The sequence below is a fragment of the Centroberyx gerrardi genome, chromosome 23, assembly GCF_048128805.1.
Source record: "Centroberyx gerrardi isolate f3 chromosome 23, fCenGer3.hap1.cur.20231027, whole genome shotgun sequence".
In the NCBI taxonomy this organism is placed as follows: domain Eukaryota; kingdom Metazoa; phylum Chordata; class Actinopteri; order Beryciformes; family Berycidae; genus Centroberyx; species Centroberyx gerrardi.
This window is the reverse complement of record NC_136019.1, coordinates 13063165-13082859: the sequence shown is the minus strand read 5'-3', so window position 1 is coordinate 13082859 and position 19695 is coordinate 13063165. Positions and strand designations below refer to the sequence as shown.

Below are 19695 nucleotides of genomic sequence, written 5' to 3'. Positions count from 1 at the left end.
TTTAGTTAACAAGGTTTTGATAAAGCTTTATCAACGCTACGTGAATCAAAGTCGCACATTAAAAATAAGGGTTAATTCTACACAGTTCTGTTGAAAACAAGGCAAAGGTAAGGTTAACAAGACGGTTTAACAAAGGACAGCTGTGAAATCTGTGAAGACAGGTGGTCAAACATAGAAGACTTTAAATTTACCAGTAGTTGTGTAGTAGTAGTGCGAATGTCAGCAGCTTGGTATTAGCTGGCAAATGAGGCTGCAAGCTATGATTTACGTAACGCTATTAGAAAATAGAATTATAATCTCTTGGTATGGAGATATTCAAATCAAACTTGGAATATTCAGGGGAATGGGTATATTAGGGTATGTCACAGGCAAATCAAAACAAAGCTGGAGTCTGCACAGAAAAGCAGGGGCAATAAATCCAAAGAATCAAGGGGTCAGGGAAAAGCCTTATGGAAGTTTACACACTACTGTGGCTAGTTAGTGTCAGAAATGTTATTCCAATGAAAGGTTGCTTTGACCTAAAGATAGTTGTCATATAATGCAAATATTATTTTTAAAAGGAGGTTTAAGGATCCCTCTTTTGAAATCAAAATCTCCAAAAAAAAATGCACCAAGAATCATGAATAATTTGAAGCTCTATTCACACTGTTCACGTTTTCTGCACGTCTTTCCTATTTTAACCAAATTGTTGAAAATCATGGGAACTCCTTTGCAAATTCTGAATGAAGCCGAATGTTGAATATTAATTGTTAAAAAAAACAGACACAAGAAATTAAGAGAATGGATCCAGAAAATAAACAAACAAAAAAACCACTGCACCAACGCAGTGGAAAAGAAATGAACATACGACAGCAAAAGAACTCATTGTAAAAAGTCACAGCAGTGAGCAATGAGGAAGTTAGGACAGAAGCCGACAAACACAGAGGGGGACAAACCCCAACAGCCCATGACAACACTGGAAGACAAGGGGAGACAGACGTACGGACAACACACACCAGGGCATACAGAGAGTAGAGGACAGGTAGTAGTAGAAACAATGCCATTACCTACAAAATTAAAGCCAAACGAGAAGTTAAAGTATGGGAGGAAGAAGAGGACGAAAGAACGGAGGGGACTACAGGGGGAGTAGAAGATCAGAGAGAGGAAAACAAGAAGGAAAACTCCCGGCTTTATCGTTGAAGCGGCGGCAGAGAAACCCTACCTGATCTGAGCTGCTTAATGCGTCCATTGTTGTTAGTGGTGTTGACGGGGAGGAAGTCCTTGAACCAGGAGATGTCTGGGTCGGGGTTGCCGCTGGCGGCACAGAGCATGGTGGCGGTGCGCGTTCGCTCCACCACTTTCAACTGCGGGCCCATGTCTATGGTGGGGAAACCAGGGGGCAGCTGGTCCTCTGCAAATAAGAGGGGAGACACCATAGCAAGTTCAAATTGAGCAAGTCAGCGGGTCCTCCTCAAACCCAGCGCTGTGCAGAGGTGAGGAGGGAGAGAGCGACAGAATGAGTGAAAGATAAGAGGCAAATAGAGAGACAGAGTAAGAGTTGTTGGCAGGTATCGTACGCATAGGTGTGTACGCAAAGGGGAAGACAGCAGAGTAGTAGGATGAGAGAAATATGTGCTTTTCATGCTTTTATTACTTTAACTTTGTAGTTTGTCAATAGAGGAATAATTGCCTCTCTTAAAATATTGTTTTACCTCCCCAGGTTAGGTATTGACAAGGACATAAAAGAAAAAAAAAAACATGAAAATGGAAACGGAACACCTATCCTTCAAAACTCAAAAAAATAGACAAGATTGATTTAGGGAATAAACATCTAGCTTTATGCAATCTACAAAAAAAAATGAATGATGGAGAGAAAGGAACCACAGCGTCTTTTGAATAAAAAGCTACACTGGCGGTACATGTATTCAGTTGAAGTGGAGCTTTGATGTTCTTTGATGATGGCAGGTGGCTTCGCCGTGTTGTATAAGCTGTCTTGTTCCTGCCTGTGCCTCAACTTACCAGCTGAATAAGGGCGGGCTACCTCTGCTGCTGTTAGAGATGTGAGACAAGATAACTCGCATCGCTCCCTGCTCCAAACATGTTCTTTTAGCAAAACAAAGAAAATCAAAGGCCTACAACGGCTTTGTCTGGAGCCTGAGGCCTGAACAGGACGTGTATTCGGCTCGCACCAAGAGATGATCTTTGAGAGGGCGCCGAGCGGAATATTCCACAAACTATAAGATCCTCGAATGCAAAATGTCTGCCTCTCCGCAACGTTAGCTAAGTGCTAATCTGGAAAACAAGACCTGCTCATTCTGAATGCCAATGAGGTTTATGCGCACCTTTAAGTTTCCCGTTCCCTGTTGTGATATGGCTAATTAGTGTCTTCCGTTGCTCTCGTAAACGGCACCTTTTTGGAAACGCTTTCTTCATTAAATTTTCATGAGGACACATCAGTCTGGAAACAGCTTTGAGATGCCATAGCCTGCGCACAGCCAAACGACAATCATGGCCGCCTTCCAACAATGCTTTTGGGTATCTGGCAGGAGAAAATACCTCAATGGATAAATCTTCTCAGAATTAGACTGTATTACAAATGAGTGACTTCAGATTGAACTGCAAAACTTTCCTCTGCAACTTAGTGTCCCTGCCTGAACTGGCATATGTTTGGACAGTGATAGATGGGTATTGTTTGCCGTATGTTTGAAGACACAGCGACATGCTACTTCTTTGCAAATAGGTTTAATGAATTCTAATCCCAAGTAAAGGCATACTGTACCTTCAACGGTGGTGATTTTCTTGCCAGTTGTGAGCTGCTGGTTATTCAAAACACCCTGACCCATCCATCTGCATACTGAGTGTAGATTAAGTCCTCAACATGGTGTGCAATATATTAAGCATCTTTATGTCTTTCAACGGCCATTAAGGTAATGAGGTGTACTTGGGGTGACTGTTGTTAAAAGTTTGCTGGCGTCTGGCACCATGTTTGCTTGTCTCATGCACAGCATTAATGTTCTGTTGCTCATTAAAAAAAACATAAGTCAATTCCCTTTATTGGAACGATGGGCATATTTAATTTATGTCATGCTTGGGGTGGTGAAAACTACCTATGTAGAAGAGTGCAAAGCAGATGGAGAAAAAAAATATGTCAGACTGAACTGGTCTTTGGACAAAAACATAAAAAGATACACTAAAATTGTCCTTTGAGAGATGAGCAGAGCCAGAGGCCAAATTGCCCAAGAAAGGTCCAAATCAAAGTGCTACAGCAGCTGGATTGAGAGGTACAGAGTCAAAGGGAAATTTTATAGATATATATTTTTTTGACCAAAGACCAGTTGTGTCTGCCACTCTTCACATCTGCTTCACAGTGTTTCCCACCTCAAATATCATGGAAATTAAACATGGTCACCATGTGAGTAAGGTGAATTCTACTCATTTTAGCTCCTCATGCTACAGCCTAGTTGCACTCAACTAGCTTTTCCATTTGCAATAATAACATCATAAAAATGCAGGTGAACAAGTTATAGTGTCATGAGACAAATCTTCTTGGTTGACTGCCTAAACTCTACTAAATGGAAAGGTTTCTCATCAAGCAGAAAGATAATGAGCAGACAATAAGATATGAATAATAGCAAAGGATGGTAGTAAGGACTTGTCTTTCATAAAAGCACCGTAGTAAAGTACCATCAAGGAATAGTCTAATGAGAGAAAATGGACTTGCAAAGGTGTTCATTCAAATGGAGAAAGAGAGGGAGGAGGAGGAGGAAAGGAATTAATTGTGCAAGGTAGCTCCCTTCCAAGCTCCCTCCAGTCTGTTCAAGGTCGAACAGACAATTAGTCGATTCTACAGTGAGTCAAAAGTGTACCTGATCAAACACAATAGCCAGGAGCAAGCCTAGAAGCATCGGTGCGTGCTGAATACAGTAATTGCATGTGACAATCCATGCAGCCTATAAAGCAACTCCTACAATGTATTGTAAAACAAAGAGCTCAAGAGATCATAATTTAGCTGTCCTTTAAGAAGTCAAACTTGTTGCTGCTGCGGTATGTGATGCTGTATGGTTATTTGCTTCTGGTGGACAGATTTAGGATTGTAAAACCATAGTGTTCATCACTGATCAACATAAACTACAGTATGACTCACCAAAACTGTGAAAAGAAATCATACAAGTGAGGCCAGGTCAAGTGTACAAAGGACACTTTCACAACGCTCATCTTTTCCCTTCTAGGGTGTGTGCGTTACATGATGTTAGCCCCGAACCCCAGTGCAGGCAGCTGATGTGGCTCGGGGCAGTGCTTTTAAAATTAATGGTCTGGTACAAAGGTTTCTGGCCTTTTGAACACATTCTTGCCTAGCCCAGAAATGTAATTTACAGCCCCTTTGCGCACTCGTGCTCCTCTGGAGTGGCCACAGAGTCATGACATCAGCTGTGCGGTATCTGCAGACCTTTCCAGCATAGAACTTGAGCTGAAGATACAAAAAGAGAATAATAAACATGGCCACTTTCACCTTCCCAAGCTCCATGCAACACTCAACTGCATTCATTTACTTCACAAAGCGAATTACCATTGTGATAATAAATAAAGGGAGGAAATTGAACACATTTGCTAGCTTGTGCTGTGATTAACAACTCAAATCAACAGAGCTGCCGCAGCGTTTTCCTTACAAGGCCAAGGGAACAAAATGGAATCAGATTAATCACTATTTAATTTGAGCCACGGACATGTTTGTTATACGTTTTTGGAGAAGTTTGGTTATTGACAAAGTGTTGAAAGTGAAGAATGAAATAATTAATCAAATGGGGGCCAGGCAGCTGGCAATTTTTCCCATGTGCTATGTTTGCAGTTCCGCTAACAGTCAGGGGCTTGGTTTTCGACTTGTGGTTACATAAATTATCAGCAAAGAGCTAATTCATTACTGCTCTAGGAACTCTGGACTGCATCCTGATAGGGCTGGAAATTGGAAAAGTTTGGTGTGTGTGTAGCGCATGTGTTTAAGTGTGTGTGTGAATACATTGTATATCTGTATATGACTTGGACATGTACAGCCGTGCTACGCTGTACAATGTATGAAAGTCAAAGCTGAAAGGCAAAATTAAAAAGAAAAAGGTTTAACTTAGGTCCCCCCCCCTTCTTATTCCACCTCGCTGAGAACTGCAATCTCAAGGACAGTCTAAGACAAGGGCAGTTTCTGCTTTACAGACCCATACTGTATATTCAACAATGGATCTACACACTAAATGAGATGGAAGGGAGAGAAATGCTGAAGTCACCTTCCGCAGAAGTGCTGAGCACTGGTGCTTGATATAAAAAGACTCCCAATGACAATTTGCACACATTAACCACTGCCAGGCTATCAGGCCCTATGAGAATGTGGTGCCAAGCATGGGAGGAGTATAAAAAGGACATTGGCTCAAATAGTACCTCGGTGAGCAGATTTTTGCTGAAGACATAAAGCCACTGGACATAAACTCAACCCATTAGCAGATTATTTCTATCGATCACTCATAGACAAAATATGAGCGCAGCCAAAATCACACTTGCCTAGTGACCATTTCAGTGTCTCACAATTTACTTAGGTGCAACATTAATGTTGGCCCTTTTAGATGTTATCGTCACAGCCCTTCTGCTGACCCTAAAGTACACTCCTAATCCCACCCTGGCCAAACCACCCTTTAGCTCAGTGGTGTAATTACGAGTGACAAACTCAAGTAATATCCTCCTTGGGTGGACACTAATTAAATCAGCCTAATTGAGTCTCTGCAGACAGGGGTACCATTCAAATGTGATTAGTTACTGTTTACCCGACCAACTTAGCCCAGTTTGTTTAGTGGTACACAGAGGCAGGTGTGTGTATGTGTGTGTAACTCTGTGTCTGGGGTGCTGTTTACAGAGTATTGCAAGGCTAATGCAGTTATCTCTATGGAGCATGGTTGATTAGAGTAGTGAGGTGACCAAGCTGCAAAACTCAGGCCATGATTTCAGCTTGAGTTTGAGTTTAAAAGCTTTGTTAAGCATGAAAAAATAAATATACCAGAAAACATTGAAAATTCAAGAACCCAAATCCCTTCCTCTCTTGAACGCCCCTATATAGCATCTTCAAGAAACAATCAATGTAAGCATGAGTCAAAGTAGGCTCAACAGAAAAGTAAGCATGCACCTGCTACAACAGCCTCTCTGATTGGGTGGATGATATTCATAAAGCACAGGTTTTTGAGAAAGTAATTACACGGCAAAGTGGCGTTGCCAGATATTGATACTCGGATATTCTGTATACTTAAAGCTAACAACTTGGTTTGACAGTTTATCTGTAATGACTATGTTGAAGTTGGGGAAACTGAGGAGAAATGTACTATGTGGCACTCTAAAATGAGTGATATTCTTCATAAGGAAGTAACACACAAAGGCAACATATTGGTCAGAAAATAAGTTCGTCTGGTACACAACACTAATTCAGTGAGGCCCGGGAGTTATTTTCTCTCATTCAAATCACATTTGACTCCAGAATTACCCAATAAGTACAAAGGCATTTGAGGGGAAAAAATAAGCCTTTGTTGCAGCGGACTTTCCAACTGAAGCCATAAAAACATAAACCTTTCCGGTCACATTCTGGCTCTAGCGCCGTGCCTGCCGCACAAGGATTGGACTCAGTCAGACCCTTTTCTTCCCAGGCGGAACAAGACTTTTCACCCCCGCGGTTGAGGTTATTCTTCAGGGAAAATCCCCGCTGGCCATAATAAGATATATTTGTTGGACGTATTTGAGCGGATACAATCTCCTCAAAGAGGCTGTCACAGGTCAGTTGCTGTAGCGGCATGCTGGAGAAAAGAGCATGTCAAGACGTATTGTTGTTTGGGAATCCCTCCTCAACTAAAGATGCTGGATTATGTTAAATGCTGGAATTTTGGTGCGGGTGTCTTCAAGTATGACACTCGTACGTCTTATATTTCTTTTTCTCTGCCCTTAAGATTATTTTTACAGCATGCCCAGCTTAGGAATCAATCTGATACTTTGTAGTCCCTCTGCAGATAAGATTTTCAGCCAGCACAAAAATGGAGGCACAAAACATTACCCATGGAGTGTGACAGCAGTGCTTATTTTTCTCAGCAGCCTCAGCCAAAGCCTTTCTTCCCACCACACCATAGCATATAATTTGCAGTTGAGGGACATTGATTAAAGCTCTTTCCACGCTCAAAGATCCAAAAAGAAGAGAGAAAGAGTAGAAGATAGCAGAATTTAGCGGGGTTAGGGTGTTAATCATGCTAATCATGTTAATCATGCAGCACTTTCGCTGCTCACAAGGACAATCATTTAAACTTGGCTTGCTCGCATGGCTGAGGCATTAACTGACCTAGTTTGAATTGCGACCTAGTGCTTCGTAAACTGGACAACGGTGACCTATGAGTGGAGGCGTTCCATGCACACCATGCAAGACAGAGTATGAAAGACATAGGAGTGAAGTAACCTCAGAGAAAGTAGCTTAAAATTGAATCTTGGCATATGAGAAGCGGTTTACAAACATAGGATAAATCCTCTAGCCGACGGTCTCTCAAGAGACATGAGTGATGAAATCTGAGGATCAGAAGCAGCTAGGAAAAGGTTATTTGAGTGACTGGTGCTCTGATGCATTTTGGAACTGACTGTAAACCAGTCCTGCAGAGGTACAACAGTACACATATCTAAAACGCCTATAGGTAAAGCAGCAAACTATGCCTAACACACTATAGAAGGCTTCAGTTCCATTGCCACAATTTGAACTGTGTATCGCTGAGCAAATTTACATGACCATTCAAATGAAGTTGGGGTTACAGTCTAGTCAGAGGCCATTGTTTGTACAAGGAAGATAGTTTTTGTTTAGTTTGCTCATGGACTCAATTGCTTGAATTTGGTCTTTGTGGCACAAACTTTTTCCCCTCCAAGATGAGGTTGTGATTTGGAACACATCATCACAGAAACATTGTTCATTCTAATTTGTTTACAGTTCTCTAAAAATTCGTTGCAAGCCTAGTTAATACATCCGTTCAGCGGCGACCTGAATCCTCTTCGACAAAATGTTCCTTTCGGCTCCTGTTCAACTGATGTATTCAATTTTTTTCTTTCTTTGGCATAGGCGAGGGAACTGTTAATTATGCTTTTGTTTTCACACAAACAAAATTACTCAACCAAATGTAAGAGCTCTTGATTAACAAAGGCAGGCAGCAATTCCACTTTGTGCCAATTCTATGACGGCATCTGTTCTCATTTTTACTTTCTCTCTCTCTAACGTTCTGTTTATCCTCATACTTTCACTCAGCCCATTGTTGATTTCCTCGCTCTACTTACAAGGTACACTTTACACTGTGGTAAAAAAAGGTGCTTTTTTACAATCTAGCGCTGTGATTGACAGGTTCTAAATCTAAGCCCGCCCCTTGCTTTATCAGCTACCTGCAGCTTGGTTAAACTATCCCAAACTTGAGACTCAGAGTTGCTTTACTCAACACTCCATCCATCATTTTGCCCATAAACCTTTGCAGAGGTGAAACTTGTCCCAACATTCATTTTTGACCCTGGGCTTGATATTTTGCTTTTCTATCTTTTTTCCTATTTTTATTTAACAAACCGCAAAGATATTTGACTCTGGTTTACTTTTCTTTCCCTACATGGGAATTTAAAGATCACTCTTTCTGATCTAATAACTATATTTCTCCTTTGTAATCCTGGCCCCAGATAGCTGTACAAATAGTCTGCAGGGCTTTCCTTCAAATATTCTGTTTGCTACTGTTCAACTACACAGGTGCAGACAAAAAAACAACAACAAAAAAAACACTGATAGGGTAGAGTGATGAGAGTGGCGGGATATGAAACCTGCCTAATGACCTCAAACTGCTGATATGTTGGTTTCGCAAATATGTCCCATTGCCTCGGTCATGGTACTGTGTTGGAGAAAGCAGGAGACCATGTCCCACAAATGAGCCGTTTAGCACATCACCAATGATAACAGGTGTGCTGACTCTTGATGTAAACCAGGGTTTTGTGTGTGTGCGTGTGCGTGTGTGTGTGTGTGGGATAGAGATTAAGCCTGCAGAGCTGTTGAACGTAAATGTTTATTGACTGTCAGGAGATGGCTTTGCTGGTGTGCCAACTGACTTGCCTTTGCTGACAGTGCCTGGTGCGAGCAAATCTAACACTTTAAGACACGGCGACGCACACCGAGAGCTGGCTTAGAAGCAAAGGACTTTGAGAAAAAGAGTATCGCACACATGCCAATCATCCAGCCACTTGATCTCTCACTCTCTCCTTCTTTCTCTCTCTCCCTCTCTCTCTCTTTCCCTCTCTCGTGGAATTCCTTGTCAGATTATGGACGTCTTGGTCTAGTGTGTCGCCTTGGGTGGAATACTTGGAATACTTTGGATGCGAGTGACAGTGACGACCCTTGACATTAAGGGATTCAAGTGTCTTTCACCAGTGGGCAGGTGTAGCCACCCATTTAGAGAGGAGCGCAGGGTCTCAAGGTACACATGCAGCGTTGTTGTACAAAGAGATGAGAAAAGAGACATCCTGAAATGTATAAATTGGCCCAAGATGTCCTCACAGAATTCAAAGCGTCCATTTATCTCATTGAAACATCGCAGCACCGTTTGGCACATATGTTGTCCAGTCTAAACAAGATTATGTTTTTCCTCAGAGCTTCCGTCGAGCCAGATTCCCCCAAATAAGCTTCCTGGCATCTATGGTAACTGCATTGGATAGATATTGCTTAACTAATCCAATGATGGAAAATACAATCCTCACCGCTCTCCTCTAATAAACCACACACTGGTGTGTGGTGGCGGGAAATTCCCAAATTCACCTTCCAGAGTTGTACTTTGAGGCTTCGCAGGCTATCAGCCTTCAAGTTGTTTTAAAACACAGCATGCAACAGGACTGATGTGGTTTTCATGATTCCCCAAACTGCAAAAGACTCCCAAGGAGATCAAATGTGAGAGCATGTCCCATTTCTTGGCCCGGGGAGCACAAGCGTTCATGTTCAAAAGCCTTAGATGAACTCTGATTTGAGAGTATGTTAAGTGGCAAGGCTCGACTGCTTCCCAATTGACATTTACAAATGCTTACATGCAGGACTTGCAGGTCACGACTAATCCTGTGGGATCTAGCAGAGGGATGAAGAGTTCAAAGTTGCAATGAAAACCCATGACCCATTTATCTCCACTGAGTATAAAAAATGTATGTTTCAATCTTCGTGCCAAAATAGGTGGAGTGGGTTACTTTGAGACAGGATTTTGCCAGTAATCCCCTAATTCTGTGTGTGAGTCCATAAGTGCAGATGGTATGTATGTGTTTGATGTATGTTTTTAACCCTTATGTCTGTTTATTTGTTTTTATGCGGTATGTCTTTTTATGTCTTTTTTTCCTTCCTCTTTTATGAGCCACGTCAAAGACAAATTTCTGTCATGCTCTGTGATAGACAATAAAGTTTCTGAATCTGAATCTGAACGTGTTCAGGTCCTTTGTTCACAGAGGGAATTAAGATATTTCCAAATCATTTCGAGTATGACAGACTGACTCATTGGTGTTATGTGACATTAGGTAAACAATAACAAGCACTGGTCACAGTCGGCCAAGTACAGCAATGACTGACAATCATGTGGGCTAACTGTTACATTCTAATGACTACTAAAGAACATCAGTGACATATGTTTGCAAATGTGGCCCTGTGCGTCTTGTGCAATAAGGTGTATTCCACTGAACCAGAAATAAGCATTAAAGGTGTAATACAGCTAGCTGGGCTGAGGACATTGTGCTTTAGTTTAGCTTATTAGTTTATTCCACGGGTGTAGAGCGCATTAATGAACATTGCTGTGAATGTGCCAGAGTTGGCTAAAATGGCTAATGCTCTCCATTTACTGTAATAGAGTTTTAAGAGGGACTGGCCCTCTCAAACACAGAATGGCATTAAGTCAACTCACACTCGCCTCTAAAAGGGAGTCCAATAATTTGCCGAACAAATACACTACTTTGAGAAAACTGCTGAAACTCGAATGTACAAAATGAGAGGCCGTCTAGCGAAATTTTGTTTCCCCCCACTGCTGCCTAAAGGGGTCAAAAAGGAAAGGATTTGTACAATTCTATCCCATGTGTTCATTAACACTCGCAATGTATCAGGCTAGACAAAAGCGCAGGTTATCTCAGCACAAATATGCATAGGAATTTCTCTGCTCGGTGGAGACGTGGAAGGGAGTGAGAAGAGAGAGAGAGAGGGGGGGGGGGGGGGGAGTATGACGAGCGTTGAAGCGAAAGAGAGAAGGAGGAAGGTGAAGGAGTGGAAAGCTCTCTTAACCCGAGGTCCACGGCACTCTGTCTCGGTGAAAAATAGCATCCTCTCCCCCTTTGCCCTGCGCTGATTGTTTCTTCCATAAATCCCCTTTGAGATTGTATAATTAATTGAATGCTGCTTATTTGCCATTAAAAACCCTCGCCTAATGCCTGAGATTATGAGAAAACCATTGTCGAGTCAATCAATTAATCATCGGGCCCTATTTTTTTTTTTTTTTTTTTATAAAAAACCCTTCACAGATGAACACTCCCAGCCATTCCTCATTCTGCATGACATTGGAGAACAAGTTTTAAAAACTCCAATTAAACATACTTGTGATGTCACTGTATGAAACTTTTTAAAATTGTAGTATAACATTACTTTTAAACACTGACTTATTTGCCCTCAAAACCAGCTAAGAATAAGGTGATGTATAAATAAATAAATTAATCAATGACTGTAATACTAAGAATCCATAATATGTATGGATCAACCTAATGCAAATAAGAATAACACGTGGATACCAAGATAGCACATGGGGAAAGTTCAAAAACTGATCTATTTTCAATGACTGAAATTGGCATTTTTAGTGCCAACTAAGACTCTCTTAGTTGGCACTAAAAATGAAGATTACACATTTCAATCATGTAATCATCGTAATATAGTGTTGATGCTGTAGTGTGAAGGTAGTATTATTCACCACTCTGGTGAATAATACTACCTTCACACTACAGCATCAAGACTATATTACGTCAGTACGAAAGATGTGTTTATGTCTTTTACATTGTAGAGCTACATTTAATACCTTCAATTCCAGCACTAATTTGTTATTTGGCAAGCGAGACAAACAGCAATTGATGAGATTTTGGTCAGAGTCGATTGGCTTGATGGAAGAAGATGAGAACACAGGATCCAGGTCAAAAATGGCCAGAGTTATGCTTTAAAATGACCCTGCCTAGTGTTTCTCCAATCCTACAGTTCCCCGTAGACATTCTTTACGGCCATCAGTGCTGGGGGCAGATTGGATCAGCCAAGCAGAGGGCATGCAACAGAGATGTACGCCGCTGCTGGCGAGGCGCCCCAACTCTCCCTAGGCCCCGTGTCATTCATAAACATGACGGATTAGCTGTGATATTCCTCCATTTACAACATAAGCGAAGGGAGTGGGGGGAAGAGAATGAAAGCGGAGAGAGAGAGCGAGAGAGCGAGTGTTAGTGTCATATGCCCCTTAGGGGTAGTGCTGAAATGGATGGGTAAAGAGGGAGATGAAAAGGAGAGATGAAGCAGGAAGGGCGGAGAGGGGGCCTTTCTCTGCAGGCCTGGCTGGGCAAGCAGCAAGGCAGGCAGGCAGGCAGGGAGCCAGGCACAAAGCTCCATTTACGCTCAGATGCCCCCTCCTTGCTTTACAGACTGCACGTCAGCTCCGCCAGATGTACCGTTCTGAGTAAAGATCACCTAGGGGGGAAGGTAGAGAGAGAGACGACATCCTCCTCCTTCCTCTACCTACAGTATGCGCGCGTCTTTCTTCCCGCCTGCCGCCGTCTTTCCCCGTCCGCCCTTACATCCACTGCGTTTCAGAGGTAGATTTCCTCATCCGCCGCTCTATCCGTTCGCTTCTCTCATCCGCCCGACTTTAAAAGACGCCCGATGTTAACGATTCTCCCTCGATTTGTCTTTTTTTTCTCTCTGTCTCCCGCCTCCTTTGCCTTCTGTCCCTCTCCCTCCCTCTTCAGGATTTCGCTTTGCATATTCCATTTGCTGGTTGTTACCTTGAGCGATGATTCCATTTACTTCACAAAACAGTGCCCCATTTATTTAGCGTGGGGGGAGAAAAAAAAAAAAAAAAACTTCTGTTCTTGTCATCTTATCTGCCATCAGCATTTTTTTTTTTTCTGTTATTATTAGTAATATTCAAAGGAAGAGGGAGAAAAGTACTTTGACAATGCTTTGAGCTATTTGCCAAACACAAAGCCGAGATGGATGTCTCTCTTACTCTCTCTCTCTCTCTTTCCTCTATGCAACGTACCTTCGGAAGCTTGTTTTTTTTCCCTTTAACAGTCCATCAACCCACATTTGATCCTCTTGAGTGCATTAAGCATTCACAAATAAAGAGGACGTGGTGGGGAATATGTAAACAACAACACACTGCCTTCTCCCTCTCCGCAGAGACGCCTCCGTTCTCGCCGACGATCCTTTTCACTTTGAAGCGTACGGCCTCAGACGCCCGCTCTGTTTTTCATGTTTCAGTTCATTCACTGTATGTTTAACCTGTTCACTCCCACATGGGATGAGTGTGTGATGCGCGTTTCAAAGTTCAATAAGGTATATATGCGTGTGTGTATATGTGTACACGTCTCCCTCTTTGACATGTCCCCCCTTTGAACAAAAAAATCACATCAAATTTAGATTCCATTTAAAGAAAAATAATCCATCATTCATCTCCTTCACCCGAAGCTCAAGAGATGTAAAAGATCAGACTGTCGGCTTCACCCACCCGCCTACACACACACACACACACACACACACATAGAGACACATTCCCTCTCTTCAGTTCCTTTTCTCTTTCTGACAATACAAGAAGGAAGGAGTCACCTACATTGAGTCAATGACTAAATAAAGGCTAAATAACAGAACTTTAAACCTGTGACTATAAACATTCAGCATACAATATATGAAGCTGTTTAGTTGGGTTGCTGACACAGACCAGGGCCAGAAGCTGGAGCCAGCGGGGGCTCAGGGGAGTGTCGGAGACCAGGTGAGTCTTCCTACCGGGCAGGAAAACAGACAGAAGGCAGAACTGTGAGACACTGAGTTGCTTCATTAACCTTCATGTACTGTACATTCGGAAGCAAGCGGGTCAGTTTGGTCAAACAGCCGTTTCTAATATCTCGGAGTGGAGCGGACTGTGCAGGTGGCTTATTATCTGTGTATTCGCAGGAGTGTGTGTGTGCTAAAAACCTTTCTTGTATGGGAAAAAAGGCAGCAGTGTGTTTGCCTGTGGAGGTGTGTAGAACTTTGAAAAAAATATTAACAGGAAGGCGTCCCGTCAGCTGTCAGAATGCTTCCCAAATTCCTCTGAACTTTAACCACTTTTAGCGTTTCCAGCATGACAGTAACAGATATCTTTATGGGTCACAGCTCAGGACTCTTCCATTTGAGCGCCGTATCATCAGACGAATACTCCTGCAGCCGCACACTATAAATGTCTGAGGAAACCGACTTCATACACGTTCGCTCCCTCCTGAGAACGCTGTTTCACTCCACAAGGTAAAAGAGGAAAAAGGAAAAAGGTAGCCCCAGCCATTTCAATAATTTATATAGCTAAGAGCTACAGGAGGGGGGGAGGGGGGCATGGAGATTACTCATACTTGCTAACACCCCTGCAGAGAAGACCTCTTGGCTCTCAAAGAGCCCTAATGGAAAAGGGGGCTGGATCAGGCTTTTCAATTTTAGCAGACAGGCGTTCTCCCCAACAGTGACTGCAGGAGAGGACGGGGTGTCGCAGCAGGCAGTGGGTGGTATAACTGTATTATGGAAATTACTATATTGAGGCTACATGTTTTGAATTTTGACGGGTGAATTTACAGCTCATGATGAAACTTCTGATGGAAATATGCAAGGTTTTGTCCCCCCTTTCCTCCATAAAACATCTAATGAGGCATTGTGGCTCATCAGTGCTAAACTGTATGTGAAATTATGTACAGACTAAACTAATCAAGCCCAAATTGCCACCAAAAGTCAGCTTTTGCCACATCACTTTTTCCCCTATCCAAAGTTGTTTGGCTGTAATTAGCGAGTACCCTTGCGAGGCTTGAAGAGTTTCTCAAGAGCATCATTAGATGCATTAGGGGTGACCCTGCAGTAACCGATTAATCTAGTAGAAAATGACTTTTGAGTGCAGCTAAGATCAAAGCAACTAACATTAGCACCCCCTGAGTACCTGGCTCAGGCTTACACACTCCGCATTTCATGACCCTGTGTCCTGTCTGCTCCAGCCAAAGGAATATTCCACAGTAAGAATGACCACTCACACCCACCAAAGGGCTACAGCATGCCATAAAGTCATCATGTAATGTGCACGAATATTCAGATTTAGAGCATTATAGTGAGTTAAAAGATTCGAATTACATTTAGAATTAAAAGACTGATCTCCTGCTAAACATAAATACTTTACACGGACAAGCTTCTTAAATAGTACAAAGTATATGATGACAAATGCTCAGATATGTATAGATGTATATAAGGTTGCATCTAAAATTTCCAGTGGCAAAACATACATTAATTATCTAACATTTTAGGTCATTTACTGTACGAGTGTGTTGCCGTGAGGAACAATTTGCATTTTCAAATCATTGAGCACCTAATGGCGCCGCCAGCACTGAAACTTGAGGTCAGCATGTAGTGCAGTGATATCTAAGACCAACGAGGAAGAAAACACACACCTCATTTTTCTGAATCAATAATGATTAATATAGGGAGCTGCGTTTACTTTTATTAAAACAAATACGCAGCCGTAACATGTGCGGCGTTATCTATCATGTTCAGAGTGTAATCCTAGTGTTTTTGTGGCTCCTGCAGATGTTTTCTCACGTTATGAGACAGTAAAGCCTAACATCCGTCTTGTTAGCAGGGTTTCTTTTTGCCTTAAATCACGCTGTGCACTGTACAAATACTGATTCACTCCCACGATTAATTAAGCGGCGAAATATAAGGCGGGTTGTATTTTTCTGTGGAGAGATCAATTTCTTTGAAGACAGTCGACTCAATCTTTTTAATTACAATAATGAATAACTTGTCATCATCTGTTTGGAATTGAGGGGAGAGAAGCTCAATATCTGCCATTTTCTTAGCTGGTGAATTTATTCATTCGGCATGGTCAAAGTTTGTTGATTTTGAAAAAAAACTAAATGTCCAGCAAGAATTATATTTTTGGACATGTTAATAAAGATATAATCGAAATCAGAAAATATTCATGAAGAAAACTGCACTCAGTCGATGACCCTCTTGCGGTGAGAGAGAAAAGGAACTTGCTACATGCAGTTTTCTCTAGTAAGAACGAAAACATTTCCTACACATAACAACACTAGATCATTTTTCATTCACATGGGAATACACAACTGCTGCCAGAACACCTGCAGAGGAAAATGGCAGAGGAATGTGACTTTAGAAAACCAAAAAGCCAAATCAAGGGCAGCGAATGCGGAGCGAGCCTCACAGTGAATCAAACCAGCCGGGTCATAAAACTCCCTCTGAACTGAAAATGATGTTGCAGGCAGTTTATAATTCTTTCGTATTTTCAGTCTTCAAGAAAAAAAAAGAGTTCTACTCGATTGTACAATAAGTCAGCATGTTTCCAAAGCACCGTTCTTTGGAGGGAAAATGTCTTTTTCCAGTTAAATTGACTGTTCCATGTGGCTTGCCATCTATAGAGCTCTCCCCAGCAAACCAGAGAATTGTATGCTAGCTGCTGGCCCCCTACGCCGCCTTTTGCAATCCACCGGTCTCAAGCACGGTAATTTTACAATGGCCAACTGCTTCGTCCCCAGTGCATCCCTTGCTCTGACAGTCCGAGACAGCTGACGCAGCAATTTGTTTCACAAGCGATTTGACCGTGCAGAAGAGCTTTTGTTTATCTGTCATTCTGTACTTGTTTGAAGGCTTTCTGCGTAGAGAAAACAGTTTGAGCGCACATGGGACTGAGCAACGTTGAGGAATAAGCATTAAGGCAAATTTCAAAGAATCATAATCATAATCATCAGTCTAGGTAGAGTGAAACAGGCAGGTCCAGACAATTAATGTTTATAAGCATCTCCTTATTCAAACATGATTGGCTGACTCACCAGCTGATTTCAAACTTAGCTAAGACAATAAAAAGACGTTCGGTATCTCGTTTAATAAATGTAGAAGCCATTTTTCAAGTGACAATGGCAAAGCACGGAGAACATGCATTGTCTATGAATATTCACTGATCATGCAGCAGGCTTTTCATGGTATGTGAAAAGATCTCTCTCAGCTCGACTGATTTGACCGTGCCATTGCGCCATTCCATACAAATGGAAATGATGCATTTTGTTTTTCCGTCACAGGAGAGCGGCTTCCCATTTTCCGCTCCCACTGTCAAGTTGTGCACATCTGCATAAGTTTGCACGCTTGTGTGTGTGTGGCGCGGGAAATGGCTGCTGACAGCATAATGGGAGTATGAGGATGCAATATAAATCCTTAATCACGCCTGAATCATGAACTGCAGCACTCAAATGCACACATCATTCTGCTGCAGCTACTGCTAGCAGAGCCGAGAACCTGTGGGGTGTTTGGACTACTTCTTTTATTTACTCCTGGTTAAAAGCATATAGTAGATTTCCAAACTGTACTGACACTATCTAGAGACTTGATTTATTCTGTGTTAAGGCTCTCCATGAATAAACATGAATAAACATATTATGGAGACATATTCATAAATGAGATCAAATGTACCAATTCATTGAAATCATATTCCACCCATGGACACACGAAATGTCCAGTTGCTTCATTTCTCAATCCCCTCCTTTCATTTTCAATTGCAACGCAAATCAAGACGACCTTAATTCAAAGACATGATTCGCATATGAGTCGGGTCATCTCATAGTTAATCAAAGCGGAGGGAGTAAAAAAGTGCAATAAGGGAAACCAGTACCTCGCTCATTGGACAGGCAGATTTGACTCTGAACATCATTACGCTCCAGGGTTCGCCTTTCATGCAAATCGCTTCTCTAAGCCTGGAAGTTCATTACTAATGGCGCTTCCCATCAAGTTGGAGGCCCATCCGAATACTAATATCCCCCAGTACTTTGGATTTGTCACCTCCAGTCCCCTCTCCTCATAGCATGGCAATTACAACAATGTGCTTTTCCTTCATGGAATTAGGCATCGCCCCCTGTGGCGCGCTTCCCACAGCAGCTTTGCAATCGTTACCACAGACCATTGGAGCCCAAATGAACTAAATGAACAGTCACTTTATATGTATTAGGCCTGGTGTATTAGCACTTATCTTTGTCTGCTTATTTATTTATCTCTCTAATCATTTATTGCACTTGTGTTCGAGTTAAGCGTTTCTTTATTAAAAGGCCAAAGAGGAGTAGGAAAACACACAGATTGGACTTCAAGACGGTTCAGTTGCATCTTCCAAACAGCATTTTATGTCATGCAGTATGACTAGTAACAGACCGGCACTGCAGTGTTTATTGCACTATACTGTGTATTTTTGGAACAAGAGGTAGCTTTCTGGTCTCCTAAATAATATATGATGCCTGCTTGATGTAATCTTGTAAAAGTATGTTGCCCATGCATTGCCCTCGCAGTGCAGGAGGTTAGCTCGCTCCCAGCTCCCTGAGATTCAAAGCCATCCTTGCATTGAAGTTGAATCAGCTGAATCCCAATGCAGCCAAGTTAATGAATAAGGCTCAAAGAGGTTGAGTTCAAAACAGTAAACGGGTGGAAATTACATAGCTACATTCTCCCATCCTCTTCTTCTCCATATAGCTTGAAGTTTTACTATTATGGTCAGCTAAGGGTGAGCTTAAAGTAGTAATCCTCTATATCCTTGTTTATTAATTTCTTTATTTTGGTGACATCTTAGGTAATAAGCCGTTACTGTGGCACTTTTGCACTGCACTTCCCAGAGATCACTTGTCAAACAGATTTTCTTTGTCTGTTCAGCCATGGTGGCTATTGCTGCTAAGCTCTTCTTCTATTTATTCCAAACAAACTGCTGTTGCTGCTGCCGGAAATGTAAAACGCATACATGATTACATACACGAAATGCCACAGGGTTTTTCCCAGAAAGACCTACCGGACACTGGGTGTTTAGAACAGTAAATGTAAAAGCTTCATGAACTGGCTATAAGTTGAGTCGCTATTGTGTTATATCAACTGGTAATAAAGAACATCAAAAGAGACATTTAATCATATGAAAATGTTGTGGATTACTACTTAATATTTACAACGACTGACCATCTTTTGGGTTTGTGTGTGTGTGTGGGTGGCAGGGTTGAATGTGAGGACAGAAAGCACACCTTTTTTATTTGCACCAAAGCTGAGAAAGAAAGGCTTTTTTCCTGTTTCTTGTCCCTGATAGGCCTCCACTCACCTTCAACATGTTGATGGGAAAGGAGAGAGAGCAGGAGAGCAAAATGGAAATGGTAATAAACATGCTAATGCCGGGCCGTGGAGCCGAGAAGAGCAGCTTCAACTCTTCCCTCGCCTATCTATTGGTACATTTGTGTGTGTGTGTGTATACGCTCTCACATGCAATATTGTACACATTTCTTTTCTCCCTCTCTCTCTCTCGCACACACACACACATTTTGTGCTCCAGAGTAAACAGGAGGGAGCTGCATGTGAACGTGCCACCTTTCTCTTTCAATCGGCCTCTGGAGACGGTGCAA

General features: G+C 42.1%; 1 protein-coding gene across 1 annotated transcript in view; it reads right to left on the bottom strand.

The window, feature by feature from the left end:
* Positions 1-19695, bottom strand: part of LOC139914456 (receptor-type tyrosine-protein phosphatase delta-like) — a 192683-nt gene that overhangs the window by 52638 nt on the left and 120350 nt on the right. Inside the window, exon 6 of the mRNA XM_078291873.1 lies at positions 1202-1390. Within this exon, the coding sequence (XP_078147999.1) occupies positions 1202-1390 (189 nt within the window). The remainder of the gene's footprint in view (positions 1-1201; positions 1391-19695) is intronic.